Genomic DNA, 19814 nt, shown 5'->3' on the forward strand with positions numbered 1-19814 from the left:
GGCAAAGAAGGCCAAAGACTGCCACCAACCACCAGAAACAAGGGGAGAGGCATACAGCATATTGTCCCTCAGAGCCCTCAGAAGGAATCAGCCCTGCCAAGACCAGACTTTGAACTTCTGGCCTCCAGAACTGGGAGACAATAAATTTCTGTTGTTTTAAGACAAGTGGCAACTTGTTACAGCATCCCTAGGACACTAATACAGCAGGAATAAACCAAACAAATAGGAACTAATAGACTTCACGTTGTTGCATTTGATGATGGGGAACCAGCACTGGAGGGTTTTCCAGTTCTGTTGAGAATTTGGGAGAATTAATGACAGCAACACAAAATGAGTCAATAAAAAATGACTCCATAAGTTTGGGATTAACACACACACAATACTATATATAAAATAGATAACCAAAAAGGACCTACTGTATAGCACAGGGAACTCTACTCAATATTATGTAATAACCTATATGGGAAAAGAATCTGAAAAAGAGTGGATATATGTATAACTGATCCACTCTGCTGTACACCTGAAACTAACATAACATTGTAAATCAACTATACTCCAAAATAAAATAAAAATTAAATTAAAAAATGACTCCATAAAATATAAAAACTTAAATACTGGAAGTAAAATCAATGTACACCAGTTGGCTCGGTAGTAAACAATATCTACATAGACATGATGATATATACATTGAATATTGTGATTTAGCCCCAAACTGTGAAAGACTCTAACGGGAGGATGGAGGTGGCAGATGAAAAATTTTATACCCTTCCCTTTAATCACAAGGAGTCAACAAATAACGCCTCAGGACTTCCCTGGCGGTACAGTGGTTAAGAATCCACCTTCCAACGCAGGGGACGCGGGAAGTCCCCTTAGTCTGGGAACTAAGATCCCACATGCGGAGGGACAACTAAGCCTGTGCGCTCTAGAGCCCGCACGCCGCAACAAAAAGATTCCGCATGCTGCAGCGAAGATCCTGCGTGCCACAACTAAGACATGATGCAGCCAAATAAACAAATAAATATTTTTTAAAAAGCGGGCCAAGGATGTGAATAGACAGTAAAAAAAAAACAGTGCCTCAGATGGACAAATCAAGACACAGTAGAATACTGTTTAGAAACATGAGAGCAGATATCAAGGGGAGCAGCTAAAGAGCTGGAGGGTGTTACATCTGGTGGCAGAAGTGGGAGCCTCTTCAGGAGCTGCTTGCTTTTGTTTGTTTTTTCATTTTAGACTTGTAGTTCTATTTAATTCTTTAAACCAAGTACACGTATGGCTTTGATAAAAAAAAATTCTCTGCCTCAACTGCGGGTACTTTGGGCAAACATGGATTCTGAGGGCCACCTGTTTATGAGTATTTGTCTTACATCTTTAACAGTGAGTCGGTGGAAAAGTTTGAAAAGCGGATAATGGCTTAAGTCGTGGTTCTCACTGTGGTCCCTGCAACAGCAGTATCGGCATCACCTGGGACCTGGTTAGAAATGCAGAGTCTCAGGCTCCACCGCTGGCCCACTGGACCGAGGCTGTGGGGCGGGGCCCAGGCAACCAGGTTGACATGCCCTCTGCGTGGTTCCAACGCAGCTCCAGCTGGAGCACCACCAGTCTGAGATCCCTCAGTGAATGGGAGTTTGACGCAGCTCCTATAAAAGCCAGAGGTACCACCTTTCCTGGGCACAGACTGACACCCCAGCCACCTTGAAAAAGTAAAAGCTTTGGATAAGCAATAAAAACTTCAAAAGCTTGTGCCTTCTGACTCAGGGGTCCCAATTCCAGGATTCTCTATTACACATGGAATAAGCTTTGCCCACAGAAGTATTCCTCACTGTGTTATTTATCACAGTGAAAAATGAGAAACAACCTAAACATCCAAAAAATAGGTATTTGGTTACATACATCCACACAGTGGTTAAAAATGTTTACTGAAGATTTGAGAGAATACAGAGCATGCTTCTGTGTTCATGGAAAGAGGCAAGATCCAAAATTCTACATACAGGACGACTGCAACCATGTGGGAAAAACTGGGAGTATAAAAGAAGTCTGGAAGGAAACCCCAGAAAATGTTCAACAGATGGGACTACGGTAATTTCTTTTCCTACTTTAAAAAAAAATTTTTTTTTTTTGCAAATTTTATGGTGGCCACATACTCATTCCAGCAAGCTATCTCTGGGGAGGGGGGTGAGTACAAACTGAGGCAGGGGCCGCTGCTTTTGCAAGACAAGAGCCTCTCGCAGACAGCTTTAGACCTTCCTGAGTCCCTTCATGTCCCCTGGGGGTTGTGCAGGCAGAGAGGCACAGAGAGAAGGAACCCCTGCTGTTTAATGTGCTGCTCTATCCCCAGGGCCTGGCATATAGTAGATGCTCAATAAATATTTGAGGAAGAGGGACTTCCCTGGTAGCCCAGTGGCTAAGGCTCTGCACTCCCAATGCAGGGGGCCCGGGTTCCATCCCTGGTCAGGGAACTAAATCCCACATGCTGCAACTAAAAGATCCCACTTGCTGCAACTAAAGATCCTGTGTGCCGCAACTAAGACCCAGTGCAGCCAGCTAAATAAACAAATATTAAAAAAATATATTTGAGTAAGAAAAGAAGGCTCTCATTATCTCATTTAAACCTCCTAAAAACCCGTGATGGAGATATTATCACAATGCACTTTTGTCTCCTTGCTAGACTACAAACCCCTGGAGCGATGGAACCATTTTTGTTTTTGCTTTTGTAATCTCCGTAAGCCCTTCTGAGCACAAAGAAGTGCTCAAAGAAAGTTCAGCAAATTATGATCCTGACATTATAGATGACAAAACTGTCCATGTTCATACAGGGAAATCCTGGCAGATCTGGGAGTCAAGGCCCAGTGAGTTGGCTAGACAGTGGGGGCATCTGGGGCAGAGTCAGCAGCATAAGGCAAGCCCCTTGTCCCAGGCTCCCTGGAACTACTGGCCTATGTGGAAATCCAGATCTGCAGAGCCCCACATCTCCTGCTGACTGAGGGTCATGTGCTAATCAGGCTGCCAGAGTTCAGAAGCAGGAGGGCTCAGTGAACTCCGCTGGTTCAGGCAACTTCCCTGATGGTCTGATGAGGAGACAGAGCCCTTGCACATAAGGATTTAGACAAGCAGAAAAGACAGTGGAGGGCATTCCTGGCAGGAGCACTTCTTAATTAAAGGCACCAAGAGGAAAGTAAATGAAGCTAATGGCTACTACACATGACTACCCCTGTAAGCCTGTGAGTCACTCACAGAAACCTGACTCTGTCTAGAACCCAGTGGGTAACTTACATATGTTTATCAAATGAACAATTGATGGATGGAGGGAGGGAGGGAAGCAGGAAGGGATAGAGGGATGGATGGAGGGATGGATGGAGGGGTGGTGGGATGGATAGGTGGATGGATTGATGGAGGGATGGATGGATGGATGGATGGATAGAGGGATGGATGGAGGGATGGATAGGTGGATGGACTGACGGAGGGATGGACGGATGGATGGAAGGATGGATAGATGGATGTTTGTTTATGGCAGAATAAGAGTTAAAGGGCTTTGCAAATAGACAGGCCTTGGTTTGAATTCTGGTTCTACCCTTGTCTACAGTGTGAGCTGAGCATGTTATGTCATGTCTCTGAGCCAAGGTTCCTCTAAGAGGCCTCTGGAGGTTGTTGTGATGATTAAATAATGCATGCAAAGTGTTGAGCTCAAAGCCTGGCATACGGTAGGTGCTCAAGAAATCAGAATTATTATCATCTTCATGGACCAGAAAGGAAAGGGGGAAGAGAAGCAGTGGGGCCTGCAGTTAGCTGCCTTACTACCATTTCCCCTCCTTCCTGGAAACTGAATCCTGAATTTCCTTTGGGAAGCTATGTGGTTTGAATAGCTTAAGCCAATCAGTGTATTCCATTCTCTCAGGCCCCTGTGATTGGTTCAAGGATGTGTATAACACTTCAGCTGGTCCAATCAGAGTGAATCTCAGAGTATTTGCTGGGAGTGCTTGGACACGGCCTCTCTCTTTCATCAGATTTAACAGTGAAGCCAGGAAGAAGCCCAGAGCTGCTGGCAGTTACACTGGGAGCACCTAATGATAACACTGACGTTACAGGCGGCAAAGCAGAAAAACAAAAAGAAACGCTGAGCTGCTGGCTTCAGCCTCACCTGAAGCTGATAATCCCTGGACTCGTCAGTTATACGAACCAATTAATTCCTTTGATGTGTAAAGCCTATCGAAGGCAGGTTTTCTGATACCTACAGTCAAAAGCACCCTAACTGATACAAAAGGAAGCAGGAATGAGGACGTATGGATGCGACGTCTGGGGAAGACGAGGCAACAGTGTTGGGGGTATCAAACTGTAAAAGGCTTTGGATGCCAGAAATTGGGGCTAGGTTTTAGCTGTTTTTTCCCATGTGACAGACAAACTGAGGCCAGAGAGTTAACCATCAAGCAACTTGTCTAAGATCACACAAGTTCACGAACTTAACTAAGTATAGAGCTGATACTGGAACCCACACCCTTCTCCTTCTGCCTCAGTGCCCGTTCCCACATAGCATGCAGCCACCGTACCCCTGGAGAAACATACCCCATCCGAGGGCAATAAATCCCTGGAGCCATTTCCTTTCTGAGAAGAAGGAGATGACGAGGAGTGTGTGAAGGTAGAGGCCTTCCACCAGCAGCCAGGAGTAGTTGGCCATGATGCAGTACTGGAAGAAGACCATGACCAGCTTACAGCCCACCTGCAAGGAGAGGCAGCTGAGTCCCAGGCTGGAGACCCTGGGCTTCCCTCCGGGAGAGGTGGGGTGCGGTAGGGGTCAGCAGCCAGGCCAAGGAGCGAGCCTCTGGGGCTCACGGCCATCCCCTCTGGCCTTCCGCTATGAGAAGACCAGGCTCATAGAGTTCTCTAGAGTGGAAATCCACAGGCCAGCAGGCTTGGTCAAGATGGCCAAAGGGCTGTTGCAGCAGCAGGAACGGCATTCAAATTCTGGAACCGGCTGCCAAGTGTCAAACGGTCAGACATCGCCCAATTCCCAGTAGCAAATGAGGGCATTTTTCAGATAAGGAAACTGAGGCCTAGAGAGGGAAAGGGATTTCTGAGCAAAAGGTTAATAAAATCCTTTCCAGGTTTAGTTTTCCTGGAAATAGATGAAGAAGGGACAAGCCAACACTGATGAGAGTACACGACCCTGCCTGGTGCACTGCGTCTGGACTGCAGGCCCCCCAGGGGGGTGCCAGGGCTGGCCCTGCCTGATGCTGTGACTCTTGTGGCAGGCCTGTGCCTCGCCGGGATCCCTGGAAGCTACGCCTGTGGGATTGTCGGGCCGAGGCTTCTACGCCAGCACGGCTCCCATTCCCGCACCGTGAGGGCCTCCTCTCCTTTCACCGCGCTGTTCCCTGAGGAGAGGACAGCTCCTGGGATGGCCCGAGGGCTGCTGCCCAGAGCGCAGGTCACGTCCATGTCCACGGGGGGGGGGGGGGGAGCGCCCAGGGCCGCCTGTGGCCTCCCAGACACTCCGACTCCAGGCATGGCCTGTGGCTGGCTCGTTAGTCTGCGGGTTAGTAGACCCTGGAAAGGTTCCCTGCTGGGCACTGCTGGACTTCTCCACTGGTCAGTGATGGGGTGGGGCCTGAATCTGTCTTCTGACTCCCAGGAAATCTCCCTGAGACACAGGGGCCCTGCTTGAGGGACCTCTCAGTCTTGAGTCAGAAAACACACACATACACACACGCACACGGAAAACTATAAGCAAGGCAAACCTGACAGATCTGTGAGCAATTACAGATGTGAGTGGTGGGAAGTGGCGGGCAGGCTGACTAAACCAATCTCGATTTCCAATCCCCTTCTCCCTTGCTGGCTTCTGCTGTGGAGACTATGATAGTAAAATACTCAATCTCCCAGCTTCCTTTGCAATTAGATGTTGTCACATGACACAGTTCTAGCCCGTGAGACGTGGACATAGTCTTGGGAAGAGGCAAAGCCTCCCAAAGAGAAAAAAAGTTTAACCTTGACTTTCCTGCTTTTTGCCTGGAACATGGGGTGAGGCCTGAGGTTGCAGCAGCCACGTTGCTAACATGCAGTGTAAAGCGTGGGATCAGGAATGGCGGAGCAGAAGGGGAAAAGGACCGTGTCCGTCACGGCGTGGAGCCACTGAGCCACCTCTGGGTCACCCGTCTGTGGACCGCTTCTGTGGGGACAACCCCCACTTGTTTAAGGCACTGACGTACAGTTTTCTGCTACGTACAGTGAAAGGGATCCTCAACTGGTACACAGTGATGCTGCAATGAACGAAGACTCATCTGAGCTTTCAGAAGGAGGACGAGGGTTGTTAGATTTAACAAAACGATTGTTCTACTGCACTTCTGGGTGTGCAGACACACAAGCATATGCTCACCTTTTTCTTTCTACAACCCCAACCCTCTAGCTTTAACCATCTGTCTACATTTGGGACTTGGCAGGAGCAGGGAAAGGAGGGGATTGCTATGCGTCTAATTCCCAGAATGGCTAATCCACTCCGGGACACTGGGAGTTGAACAGCAGCCCCATGGGCTTCTCGACAAACTGCTTTCATATGGGTCCCAGACTGTGCATGTGGGGACATGAGACTCCCTGAACCTCCCCAGCGCTGGCCCCTTTACTCTAGGCATTAAGTGCAGCCTCAGCAGGGACTGCGGTGGCAGCAGGGGAGCAGGCAGGCCTGGCCACACTGTGGGCCACGCAGGCGTGTTACCCTGTGGGCATCGCAATGGGCGACGTCGTCGTCGGAGAAGAGCACGGCATCCTTGATGAAGTTGGACAGGGCACGCAGGATGAAGGACACAAAGAGATGCATGTGGATGTAGTTGCGGGTGCAGTGGAGCTTCCTGGAGGGAGAGGGTGCAGGGCCGGAGGGGTCAGAGCCGGAGGGGCCCAGGGCTCAGCCGCCCACCCTCCCCCCACCCCACGCACCACGGAAACCCAGGCCCTGGACGTGACAACTCTCTAAATCTCCCTGTTTGCAGAACCTGAATGAACCCAGGCCCCCAGGTGCCCAGCCTACTCTGTCTCGTGCTGCAATTAAAAAAAAAAAAAAAAAAGCTGGGGTTATAAGGGCGAGATCCTATTCTGCCCCGACCACCACCTCCAGCTCCCAGAATTGTCAGAAGGGGGTGGGGAAGGGGGCAAGTGGCACAGAAAGAACACAGGCTGTGGGGAGAAATCAGACCCGGGCTCTGCCACTTTTCAGCTACTCGACCTAGAGCAAGCCCTTCACCACCAAAGCCTAGGTTTCCCCCTTGCTGTAGGGACAGAAGTCTGTTAACTGCTCCCCTCCTTTCGCTTCAGGAACCAGGCTTTCTTATGGGGAGTGCATCCCAGCTCTGGTTGGGGAATATGCTACCTCTACCCGCATGACAGACCTGACCAATCAGAGCTCCATACCTGGCTGCAGTGATTGGCTCAGGGATGGGCATGTGACCCAAGCCAGCCAATGAGAATTCCCCCAGGACTTTCATTGCAACTAACGGAGAAGGGGGTCTCTTGGCCCTGGTGTCGCTGAGCTGGTAGAATGTACGTCTGCAGCTGCTGGTGGTTGTCTGTGCCAGCCCCGCGTAAAGCCTGCCTGAGGCCAATGCAAGGTGAAGAAATGGCAGGAGACAGACCCAGTTCTGCTGATACCTTTAAGCACCTAGATCCAGGCACACCTAAAGCCAGATGCCCCTGAACTTGTCAGTATGTGCATCAGGTCACCTTTGTTTTTCTTAAGGTGTTTTAAGGTGGATTTCTGTTTCTTGCAACCAAGAGTCTGGCTAATATACCTGTAAAATGGGGATGATACCTATCTCACAGCATTGCGTGAAAATTAGAAATGATACATGTAAAGCAACTGGTGCAGTAAGTTCTAGTGATGTTCAGTAAATGTCAAATGAATAAAGGAATGAACGAGGTCACAGAAACTTCAAAGTTTTGCCACAGGTAAGCTTTAGATCAACAGGGGACAAAGTGGCCCACCCAGACCTTCCTCTCTCTGGTCAGAGCAATTAAAAGAGACCCGAAGTCTGTGCCGGGGAAGGCTGGGAGGACGGAGAGCTGGCAGCGGGCTCTTACCGAAAGGCACAGAGGACGCTGAGGGCAACCAGCAGCATCACCAGGGAGGAGCTGTAGCCCACGGTGTACATGACCTTCAGCTTCAGGAGGTACTCGTACTGCAGAGAGAGAGGACTGCGTCAGCCCCGCCCGCCCACCTGGCAGCACCTGCCCTTTTCTGCCACAGAGTGTACCTGCTCCAGGCTGCCGAAACCCCTTCAACTCTGACCGCTATCCTGTTCACACCCCAAGGACACACATTCATAGACTCATGACATTTTGGCTTGGGAAAAGACCTTGGGGATCATCTGATACCAGTTCAAACTTCTATCCCATACACAGGGCCCCTGACCATCACCCTGAATTCAAGCCTTTGCTTGAATACCTCCAGGGATGAGGAGCTCACTGCTTTTTGAAGAAGTCACTGGGTATACAACAGTGCAAAGTATTAGATAATTTTTTCTCAAGTGAATCTAAAATCTATTACCTTTAAATTGTACCTATTGGTCCCTTTTCTTCTTCTGGAGTCACTGAAAATAAATTGAATTTGTCTTGCACCTAGAGCCCACTATTATTTTAAAAATAAAATTTTCACTGTAGAATAGCTTTAGACTTATAGAAGAGTGACAAAGATTCTACAGAGAGGCCTGTCCTTTCTGAATACAATTCTTCTGCCCATCTGCCCCCCACTTATCGTCTGGGCATTAAATATTCCCTGTGTCTTTAATCTCTTTCCATAACCCTTCACCATGTTTCTCAACTAATATGCTCCAGTTTGTGAATGTCCTTCTTAAACAAGACACCCAGAACCAGAGAGCTGAAAAGCTCCAGATGCATTCTCTGACCAGGAAGAAACAGAGTGGGACCATCACTTCCCCTGATCTATACACTGCACCTTATTAATGCAGCCGAGCAGTCATTTACTTGTTCAGCAGCCAGGTCACACTATTGGCTCATCTTTGATTCAAGAAGATCTCAATGGAATGGAATAATGTGACATATAGAAATAAATGTGAAGACCTGTATTTTTAAGGTTCAAAAAAAAAAACAAATTGTACAACAGTCTTAAAAAGAATCAAGGAAATAAAAAGTAAAGCAATAATGCCATACCATTTTTTTTTTACCAACCAAATTAACAAATATTTAAAAGTACTAATATTCTATGTAGGTGAGGGTATAGTAGGAGTGAAAATTGGTTCAGTCTCTCTGGAAAGTAGCATGTATCAAGAACCTCTGAAACATGCATTCCTTCTGACCGCCCCTCTACCTCTGGGAATTAATTCTGAGAATTATCAGAAATATAAAAGCATATTTATATATAAAGATGTTCATCAAAGAACCATTTTTGATGAAAAACACACAAATGTCCAACAACAGAAGAATAGTTAACTAAATTCTTTTAAATCCAAAGGTTAGACTGCATTAAAAAATGGTGCTTACCAAGAGTTTTAAAAGATGTCAGGACATAATGTAATGTTAACTGAAAAGGCAGAATACAAATTTTACACGTACAGTGTGATTTCTGCTTTATGTAAAAAAAGTGTTAAGTTGAATTGTATGAAACTGCCCTTTTCTGTACATCGAAAAAGACCGCATATTGGCCATCTCATGTGGTTCAATCTCATACACACACAGAAACAAGACTGTAAGGAGGTGTGTTAGACATTATTAGTGGTTAACTTTGGAGTATAAACTTGTGGATAGAGTCGTTATTTTCATTTGTATTTTTTTCTGTACTTTTCATTTTTCTTCAGTGGGTAAGTACTATCTTATAACCAGAAGAAAAGGGTAATAAAAAACAAAGAACCACAGGCACAAGAATACTACTGGGGAAACCTGACAGCTGTTCATATGAAAATGACCTTGAGGTTTGAGTGGCCCAAGCTCCATGGCATTAAAGAAGTGTATGCAGAGAGAACATGCACAGGCTTCAGAGCCAAGAGACAAGGGTTCCCAACCCAGGACTGCTACTACTCACCAGCTGTGTGACCCTGGGCAAATTACTTAACTTCTCTGAGCCTCAGATTCCTCATCTACAACATGGGGATAATATCTACCGTGCAGGCTTTTTGGAAGAACAAATAGGGTATCAGGTAGAGTACCTAGACAATGCCTGGCACTTGGAAGACACGCAGCACATGTTGATTCTTCCCCATCTCCACCCTCTACCCCCCCAACCACCGTTCAGTCTGAGGCAGCAGTCTGACAGTGCCGGTGTGAGGTATGGGTATGGGGTAGCTGCCAGGACAATCAGGTCTCTTCTCAGTTACATTAATGCAGTGCTGTGCAGCAGGCCACGCTGGAACGTCTGGAGTGTTTGGTCCAGGTCTGGGTATGTTACTTTAAGAGGAGCATTAGTAGAGTGGAGCACCTCGGGGGGAAGGTGACTGTCATCTGAACTGGCTACACTGCACCCTACAGGAAACAGACAAGCTTAGGGAAGCCGAGTACTAAACGCCTGAGACCTCACTGCGAGCCCCAGGGGTAGGGGAGTAACCACAAAGCCCACTGGACTCAGACGGACCGAGTTTCCTGGCAGCAGAGGGAACCTTTGACGGCCGGCCGCCATGTGACCCTGCGCTTCGGCACTGAGGCGACTGCGACCCCGGAAGCCGGAAGCCGCCTCTCGGCAACGAGCGGGGAGCCAGAGCGGCAGAGGTTGCATTGGTGAATGGTTCCTAGGCTTGGGGACGCCAAAGAGCAGTGAAACGTCAAAAGGCCGGAGGAGCAACGTGTCAGCCTAGGATCTCGTCACGTGAGGGACGTGTCCCACAGCTGAGGGCGTCGGCCTCACCCCGGGGACGCCTGGGTCTGCAGCCCCGGGTCAGGAGCACATCGGGTAGCCTGTGGCAGCGTGAGGAGGCATGGGGTGACAAGCGTGCAGGGTCCGGACTGAGCATCCCGTGCTGTCCTGTGGCTGGGTTATTGTCTGCCGGGTCACCCTCAGGACGCCCTGGCCAGCTCGCCTTTGTCTGTAAGATCTGACCCCAAAAGAGCCCTGTTCCCAGGAAGCCAGATGTGACCTCTGCCCCAGGCCTCAACCTCTGCAGCTGTGCACCCCCTGCCCCCCAGAGGGCTGCTGCCTGTCCTGGATCAAGCTGCCCATCTCTCTGCTGTGTGTCTCGACTGGGCCCCCTCCTCCTCTATCCTCTGCATCAGGAGACAGCAGACGTTTTCCATAAAGGGACAGACAGGAAACATTTTAGGCTTTGGGTACTATTCGGTCTCTTTTGCAACTATTCAACTCTGCCCTTACAGTGCAAATGGGTGTGGCTCTGTGTCAATAAATCTTTACTTGCAAAAGCAAATGGTGGGCTGGATTTGGCCCAAGGGCCCTAGTTTGCTAACCTCTGCTCTCGGTAAGCAAACTCCATTTTTTTTACCCAAGTGGCAGCTTTGCCTGGTCTTTCTGCTAATCTGTCCACTGTTGGCAATTGGTGTGGGCCAAGTCAGGAAGTTGCAAAAAGACAACCAACAAATACATACTTTCACCATCATTTGATTAAAAGAGAAAAAGACATTTCAACACTAAGAAAGGATGATTTAATTCTCAGAATAAAAGAAAAAGTTTGTGGGAATTCCCTGGCAGTCCAGTGGTTAGGACTCCACGCTTTCACTGCCAAGGGCCTGGGTTCAATCCCTGGTCAGGGATCTAAGATCCCACAAGCCTTGGATTTCCCTGGTGGCGCAGTGGTTAAGAACCCGCCTGCCAATGCAGGGGACATGGGTTCGAGCCCTGGTCCGGGAAGATCCCACATGCCGTGGAGCAGCTAAGCCCGTGCACCACAACTACTGAGCCTGCGTTCTAGAGCCTGCGAGCCACAACTACTGAGCCCGCGTGCCACAACTACTGAAGCCAGAGCGCCTAGGGCCCGTGCTCTGCTACAAGAGAAGCCACCGCAATGAGAAGACCACTCACTGCAATGAAGAGTAGCCCCCGCTCGCTGCAACTAGAGAAAGCCCACGTGCAGCAACAAAGACCCAACACAGCCAAAAATAAAATAAAAATTAAAAAGAAAAGACAAAGTCTGCGCTTGTCTGTGGACTGGTATTTAAGGACCCGTGAATCACAGTGAATCTCATGGTCTGGAAACCCTTCCACCAGTCTTAGGGATTCGATTTCATTTTTTTATGTGAGCTGAAGCCACGGTAGGTCTTCTTTTTACTATTTTAGACAACTGATTTTCTGAGTTAAGTCCAGAACTTTGCATTTATCTTTGTTTTAATTTATTTAATTAATTTATTTTTGGCCGTGTTGGGTCTTTGTTGCTGCACGCTGGTTTTCTCTGGTTGTGGTGAGCGGGGGCTACTCTTGGTTGCGGTGCGTGGGCTTCTCACTGCGGTGGCTTCTCTTGTTGCGGAGCACGGGCTCTAGGTGCACGGGCTTCAGTAGTTGTGGCACGAGGGCTCAGTAGTTGTGGCTCGCGGCCTCTAGAGCGCAGGCTCAGTAGTTGTGGCGAAGGGCTTCGCTGCTCCGCGGCATGTGGGATCCTCCCAGAGCAGGGCTCGAACCCGTGTCCCCTGCATTGGCAGGTGGATTCTTAACCACTGCGCCACCAGGGAAGCCCGCATTTATCTTTGTTAAATCTCTGCTCCTTCCTCTGGCATTGTACAGTTCCAACCCGGCCGTGAATAACGCGGTTAAGGCCCTGGGCTCCGTGCTTGCCCAGCTGGTTAGTCTAAGCCAACAGTCCTTATATGTGGTTTTCACAGACATAACTCACAAAACCAAAAGCTCTTTAGGGCCCTCAGTAACTCCCAAGGGTGTAAAAGGATCCCGAGGCCAGAAAGTTTGAGAACTGCTGGTCCAAGCCAAGCACGTGTCCCAACCCTCTGCCAGGGATGGTCTGGAGGTGGACAGGCTCAAGTCACGTTGGGCCAGTGAGACGTGAGGACAGGCTTGCTGGCGGCTTGCGTAAGAAACTTTTTTGCTGTTAGCAAGAAAAGTAAGGCTGCCCCTCCTGCTGGACAGGCAGGCCTGGGGAGTCTGCGCTACAGTCACCAATGGCAGTCACCTGACAACAGGAAGCGAGCCAGCCTTGGGATAACCCACCAGGCTAGCAGGAGGAGAGACAGAAAGAAGCTGGTCCTGGGTGGCTTTGGGGTACTGCTCACGAAAGGGTCCTGAGGCCCGTTCTCCGCATCCCCAGCTACGTGAGCCACGTTAGCTTACGAAGCCAGTTGGAAATTTCTGTCACTTTCGAACCTCCGTCCCGCCACCCACTATACAAATGATCCCTCTTAACCTTATGGACTTTACAAACGTGATACACGTAAGCCTCCTGTCTTCATATAGGCCAGTGACAGAAATGGTAATCTACAGAGATCAGAGCCCATCCACTGGCCCTCCAAGACCACAGGTATCCTTATTAAATTACTCCCATCGGATCTGAAGACCTCATGTGTCTTCCCTAACTGGATGATAAGACCTGGGAGAGAAGAAACTCCATCCTCCACGTCAGGCCCCACTCCATCTCCTTCGGGAAGGGCTCTGAACCAGACGGCCCCTTCAGGGAGCCCACCGCACCAGCGTCCTGTCTCAAACCAGGCCTGCCCACCGCCGGGCTCTCCTGCCTCTGGAGCCCGAGGCTCCTCTGAGAAGGGACATTTGTGAGCAGGCGCTGCGGCCAGGCACCCTTGCCTGCACTTCCACAGCTTCACGAGCCTGTGAGGTCAGGGCTATTACTAACCCCATTTCCCTGATGAAGAAACTGAGGCACAGAGAAGTTACATCCTGCCCAACCCGCAAGGTCACAGGCAGGTTCAGACTCACCACCGGACCCCAAGCATTTAGCCCCAGTCTCTGCTCCTCAGCACCACCACCTCTGGGCTGGTGGACCAGGGAGGGGAAGCGGGCCCATCCAGCCCAGGGGAGCGAGGAGGGTGTGGGGCTGAGAGGGGCAGCCCGGGGTCCCCAACCTCGCCCTGAGCCAGCCTCACTCTCTCCTCCCCCAGCCACCTCTGCCCCGCAGGGAGGTGTTGGCAGGCTTACCCTCTTCTCGTTGGAGGAGTCGTTCACGTGGACCCCACAGGCCAGGTCGGGCCTGGGGAAGGTCTCTGACCAGCCGCCCTGCGTGCAGTTCCGAAATATGGAACCTGTGGGGGCCAAGCAGCCTGCGGTGAGCAGTGGGGACCGGACCCAAGGCCGGCTCTCCAGGGGCCCTCGCCGCGTCTCAGGGGCAGCTGGAGCTTCCTTCCGTCACCCTGTCCCTTTCTCTGAACCACACAGGCAGCTGCAATTGGCCCAGCTGGCCCTGGAAACCTTAGTAAGAGTCAGTCAGGAAAAGTAGTGGGAAAGGTGCGCAGGTAGATGGCCTAGAGCGGATGCGCGAGCGTGGGACAGACCCTCGGCTCCCGGATACGTCGACCTGCAAAGCTGGCCGGCCCTGCCCCGATACCCCTCTGGCCCCCGCCCCACGCCCACTGTGCCAGGCACCGAGCTCCACAGTGAGGGAGACGACTGACACATGCCCCAGGCCCAGGTCCAGCAGAACTTCCAGCGTCACTACTCGATTCCCTGGGTGCCCCCGGAGAACCTTCAAGCTGGGAGGCACTGCAGTGTCTCCTATGAGGAGAGAGGCTGGATGCAGTGCTTAAGAAGAGCAGGTTACACACCTTGAATCAAACAATGTTGATCTCACACTAACGGCTGTGTATTTACTCAGTTATAAAATTTCATGCTCTAGTGTAACAATACACGGTCACTGCTACGTGCTACACGGTCACTGCTTCGTGCTGGGCACTGTTCTAAGCGTGTGATGGGTATTAACTCACTTAATCCTAACAAGACTAGGAGGCCAGCACTGTTACTTTTACAGTAAAATGTACTGTAACATGTAAATACTACACCCATTTTACAGCTGGGGAAACTGAGGCACACCATGGTTAAATAACTTGCTCAAGGTCACACCACAGTAAATGGGGGACCTGGGATTTGGACCCCGGGGCTCAGGCCTATACTCTTAGCCGCAGGCTTTGCTCTAATGCCCTTTCTTACTCCTGGGCTTCCTGCTCCCAGGCCCTGCAGCCATCTAATGGGTGGGTCCCCCAGAGAATCTGCCTGGCTGGTGAGGACCCAGCCCCGCCCACAGTGAACCCTCCTCAGGCTCCGGGTCCTACTGCTGCCCTAAGAGGTTCTATTCTACATCCAACTTCGCACCCTGCTCGCCAGCATCTGCAGACCAGCAGAGCCAGCCCTCCAGGCAGCCACCCCTGAGGAGGGAATGATTAGCCCTGTAACCACGACGCCAGGCCACACCTCTGCGTTTCTCCGCGTTACAAATCACAAGGTAGCCGCAGCCCTCCCTCCCTGTCCCGGGGCTCACCACCCCACCCCTCCAGCACACGGCTGCAGCCTGCACCCCACACGGAGGTGACAACGGCCCCCCTGCCCCCCTGGCAGACGACAGTTCCCGAAGGCTCCCCAGGGCCCGCGCAGAGCGCTTGCTCATCAAACATTTGCAGGCAGGCTGGCTGGCTGGCTAGAAAAGCAGATGGGGGTGGGGGGGGGGATGAAAAGCCTGCTCCACGCATTTCTACAAGAGGAGAGGGAAGAGCCCGCCCACGAGGAGCTCCTAGAACAGGAGCCCGAAGACTGGGGTAGAGGAGCTGCCAGCCAAGAAGGAAGTCTGGGGAAGCTGGGGGAGCTGCCCTGCTTGCACCGGCCGGCCCAGCTGCATCCTCCTCTCCGGGCTGCCGAGGAGGGCCGAGTTCCGGTCCCCGGGTCTGGCTGCTGTGGAGGCTGCGGGGGTGCAGGGAGCTGACCCTGTACACAGGAGCCCTGCTGCCCCTTTCGCTCTAACCAGTATCCTGTCCAGGGCCCCCAGCCACCGCAGCTGGGCCTGGTGTGTTCCTCTCTGACAGGCCCCAGGGTCTGGGCCACTGGCTCTCAGGGTTCCACTGAGCTGGAGAAATACGGCGGGCGTTTCTAGGACCAGCCACTAGGCTCACGTACGGATTCTGATCTCATCGTCACAGCGCCCCACTGAGGGAGGTGCTGCTGACCTATCTCACAGACGAGAAAACCAAGGCCCAGGACTGGGCAACAGTGCGCAGCCAGGACGTGGGCCATCACTGCACGGCCCTCCTGCCTGGCCCTCTCCCTGAGGTCCCAGGGGCAGCTCTAGCAGGAGACCGAGGCCTTTGGGCTCCAGGCGTGCCAGGTCTAGGATGGCCCGTGGCACCGGGAGCGCTGGTGCGGAACCAGCCAGATCCGAGTTCGAAACCCAGCGCTGGCTCCTTGTCGCTGCGTACCCTTAGGCGCATCGCCGCCCCGTGCCGAGTGGGCGTGATCGCCCGCGCTGCAGGACGCGGCAGGAAAGGCGACGGCACACGCACGCCACTCGGGCTGGTGCCAGGCAGGCGGGAGCCGCGGGGCTGCTTCCCGCCTGCTTTGGGCCGCTCTGAAGTGGGCCAGGACGGTGCGGCTTGGAGTCTGGGGGTTTAGGGGACGGGCGGAGGGTTTCCGTCATTGAATCAGGCAAGCGCGGCTGTCAGAGAGGGGAGAGTGGTGGTCAAAGGCACACTGGCTGGATGAGAAGGCTGAATTAAAAGCCCACACCCCGCCTGGAATCCACGAGCGGTTATCGGACAGCGTGTCCCTGGAGGCTGGGCTGCCTGTCTGGGGGCCTCTCTTCACAGACCCCACAGGGTTCCCAAGATGATGCTGCGTGTGAGCCAGGCCAGGTGCCCAGAGCAGTAAACAAGGCAGTGCCCTCTGCTGACAGGGCTCTTAGTACAACTGCAGAGGAGACAACTGCTCCCTCTGGAGCCCCTTCCTCCCACCCACTTCCCCTGGGTTTAATGCCTAACAGGTAAGGGATTCTGCCCCAAGTTCAGGTCAGTGAACACCTCAAGGGCCCCTGAAACTACAGTCAGCATTTCTGTTCACACGTGTGTGCAGTCTGGGGAAGAGCCAGGCCAAAGCTTTTATCTGATTCTCAAAAACCCCCAGGACCCTAGTCAGGTTAGGAATCTCCGCTGCTATAAGGCTCCCATCCCCACCAAGACAGAAGGGAAAAAAAGCCAGGGCCTGACCCCACTCGGGAAGTGTGCTTTTTAATAAGAAACTCTGGAACACCAGTGCCCTTTCAAGCATCAAAGGACTGCATCCTAGATGGAACATTCTAGGCCCTGGCACAGACAGACAAATATCTGGAGGCAGAATCCAGGCTGCAGTTTCCCCAATCACACAGACACTCATTCCGTCTGGGCCCATGCAGCGGGTGCCCTGAGAAAGAATTAATCTATTCTGTTTCTTTCTTCTTTCAAAAGGAAGGGTCTGGAGCACCAGCTTGTCCTCACTGGGTGCTCCGTCCTTGCCCTGTCTGGGGAGCCCTGGAACCCTCGGGACACCACCGAGAAGCCTTCCTCCAGACCCCGGACCCGAGATGGCTCCAGGGGAGGGAAGGGGTGGTGGGAGGATGGTTCTCGGTACCTGAGGCTGGACTGTCCCGACCTACGCTCCTGGGCTGGCCGATGCCCTGGACCTGCTGCTGGGTATGAGCACAGTGGGACCCAGGCTGAGATGATCCACCCACCCTCAGCCCCGTCCCCCAACCAGCCCCGGACGCCGGGCATCGCACCCAAGGGGCAGCGCCTCCGTGCCGACGGGCAGGTGGCGGGTCCTGCAGCCCCACAGCGACACCGTGTGGCAGAGAGGGGAAACTGCAGTCCCCGCCTCCCCACCTCCCAGCTGTGAACCTGAGGGCAACGGCTAAACCCCTCGTAGACGCTGTTACTTTTTACTCCGTAACTGGGTCAAGCGCAGGGAAAAGGTCTGTGGTTTGCAGGGGTTTTGTGATGACTGAGCGAGCTCACATCTCTAAAGATGCCTGGCACGTGACAGGGCTTTAGCCAGCGTTAGTCCCTGCGTGTCCCCTGTCTGAGACGACCTCCTCACTTCCTTGCCTGAAATGAAGGGAACCCGTATAAACTGCAGCTTTGCCAGAAGCTTCCAGGGAGGGCAGAGTTCACCAGCAGGGCCTGGCCGAGAGGGCACAGCGGAAGTAAGTGTCCTGGAAGGCCAGCCTGGGCCCGGTGTGACCCAGCCACGAGGGCTGGAGCAAGGGCCCCGGGCGCTAAGGGGGCAGAAACGTGGAAGGGAGGAGGGGAGCCCCTTGATGAGGGCACTGGGCAGAGAGAAGCAAGCCTGGCCTCCTTCACCACTTCCCCAGTCTGCGGCCCCCAGCCCCCTTGCTTGGCGCCCTGACAACTGAGGCCACACCGCACCTCCCCAGTCAAGGCTTCCAATCCCCAACGAGGACACCCCCACCCTTCCACTCACTCCTTGTCGCCAGAGAAGTCTCCTCGGCCAACGCCTCCAGGCCCAGGCCCACCCCGGGGGCCGCCCCACAGCCTCCCAGCTGGGCCCCTGGGCTGGGCGGTTACCGTTTCTGCCCACGAGCATCCAGAGGAACCGCGGGCAGGCCACTTCCACCGTCTGTCCCGGCGCAGAGGAGGGCCAGCAGCTCGTGTTGTCCCACAGCCCCTGGCAGCCTGCCGAGGAGAGAAGCGGCGTCAGGCGGGTCGCGGCGTGGACGCAGGGCCTCCCCAGCACCGTGGCACCAGCACCGGCACCCGCGCCTCGGTGTCCCCCCAGGTGCACTCCCGTGACCAGGAACCACGGCGTCTAATGGGCCCTGTCACCTTTGGGGCGGTGGCCTCGGCATCTACACGGTGAGGGCTCGGTGCTGAAGACACACAGGGACACGCTGTCTCACAGAAGCCTCGCAAGGGCAGGGCTGGGCTCCTCCAGAGCAGAAGATGGGGCATCTCCTGGCCTCTGCTCGCACCCGCTGACTCCATGGCAGTGAGCCTGCCTCCTGGCTGCACAGTACAACCACCAGGGAGCTTTAAAAACATACCTAACCGGGCCCTACCTCCAGGGACCCTGATTTCATCGGTCCTGCGTGGCGCTCAGGCATGATGCGGTGTTAAAGCTTTCTGGGTCATTCTACCGTGACGGCAGGGCTGAGAACTTCGTCCCATGACTCTCAGACTTCAGCTTGTATCAGAATTATCCAGAGTGCTTGTTAAAACACAGATGGCTGGGACCCCACCCCCAAAGTCTCCGTGGAGCCTGAGAATTTGCATTTTTAACAAGTTCCCAGGGGAGGCTGGTGTTACTGGTCTGGGACCACACTTTGAGAACCGCTGCCTTGGCTATGGAAGCAGCACTGCATTTGTGGTAGGAACGTCATTGAGGATGCTGCTTTCACCTCACTGGGTTCCCTTGATGAGGCCCCCTACCCCCCCACCTCCAAAGGAGAACATGGTCTCAAGGCAACGCGAAGCTGAACTTACGGTGAACAACTAGTATACATCTGTCCTTATAAACACTGAATTTGAGCCTGTTTCCTTTTTGCTTTGTTTGGTTGCTAGGAAGCTCAGAGCCAGATCTGTGGCCCACTTCTGGTAACTGAAAGGCTTGGAAATGAAAAGATTATCAGGTGTCTTCAAAGCAAAACTAGGCGTTGTCTAATCACAGCCTTCTGGGTTAGCTGATTCTGTGGATCTCTGGCCTTTTACGTCTTTGAGCTATTTTGCAACTCTATAAATTGTAGACAACTGATGTCCTGTCCAAAGGCATTTGAATCCACATTTCTATCTCCTCCTTTGCATTTGCATGACTATCAGTTATCTACAATTTATACATAATTGTTTTCAGCCAGTTTTGCATCTATTTGTAAATTCATTTTACCATTCTGCCTTATACGTACAGTACTTTGAGTTCTCCTGTGAACCAGTGGTAATATCTTACTGGTTCTCTCATTACTTAG

General features: G+C 52.3%; 1 protein-coding gene across 2 annotated transcripts in view; it reads right to left on the reverse strand.

Annotated features, from left to right (window-relative positions):
- SCTR (secretin receptor) overlaps positions 1-19814 on the reverse strand; it is a 65952-nt gene that overhangs the window by 17218 nt on the left and 28920 nt on the right. Inside the window, exons 3-7 of one of the 2 annotated variants that reach the window (XM_057551324.1) lie at positions 18424-18531; positions 14027-14130; positions 8056-8153; positions 6701-6833; positions 4558-4711 (exon numbers count right to left, since the gene is read on the reverse strand). In XM_057551324.1, coding sequence (XP_057407307.1) covers positions 4558-4711; positions 6701-6833; positions 8056-8153; positions 14027-14130; positions 18424-18531 — 597 coding nt within the window. Of the gene's footprint in view, positions 1-4557; positions 4712-6700; positions 6834-8055; positions 8154-14026; positions 14131-18423; positions 18532-19814 lie in introns of those variants that run through there. The other variant, XM_057551323.1, reaches the window with a different exon arrangement.

The sequence above is a fragment of the Balaenoptera acutorostrata genome, chromosome 8 (genome assembly GCF_949987535.1).
Source record: "Balaenoptera acutorostrata chromosome 8, mBalAcu1.1, whole genome shotgun sequence".
In the NCBI taxonomy this organism is placed as follows: domain Eukaryota; kingdom Metazoa; phylum Chordata; class Mammalia; order Artiodactyla; family Balaenopteridae; genus Balaenoptera; species Balaenoptera acutorostrata.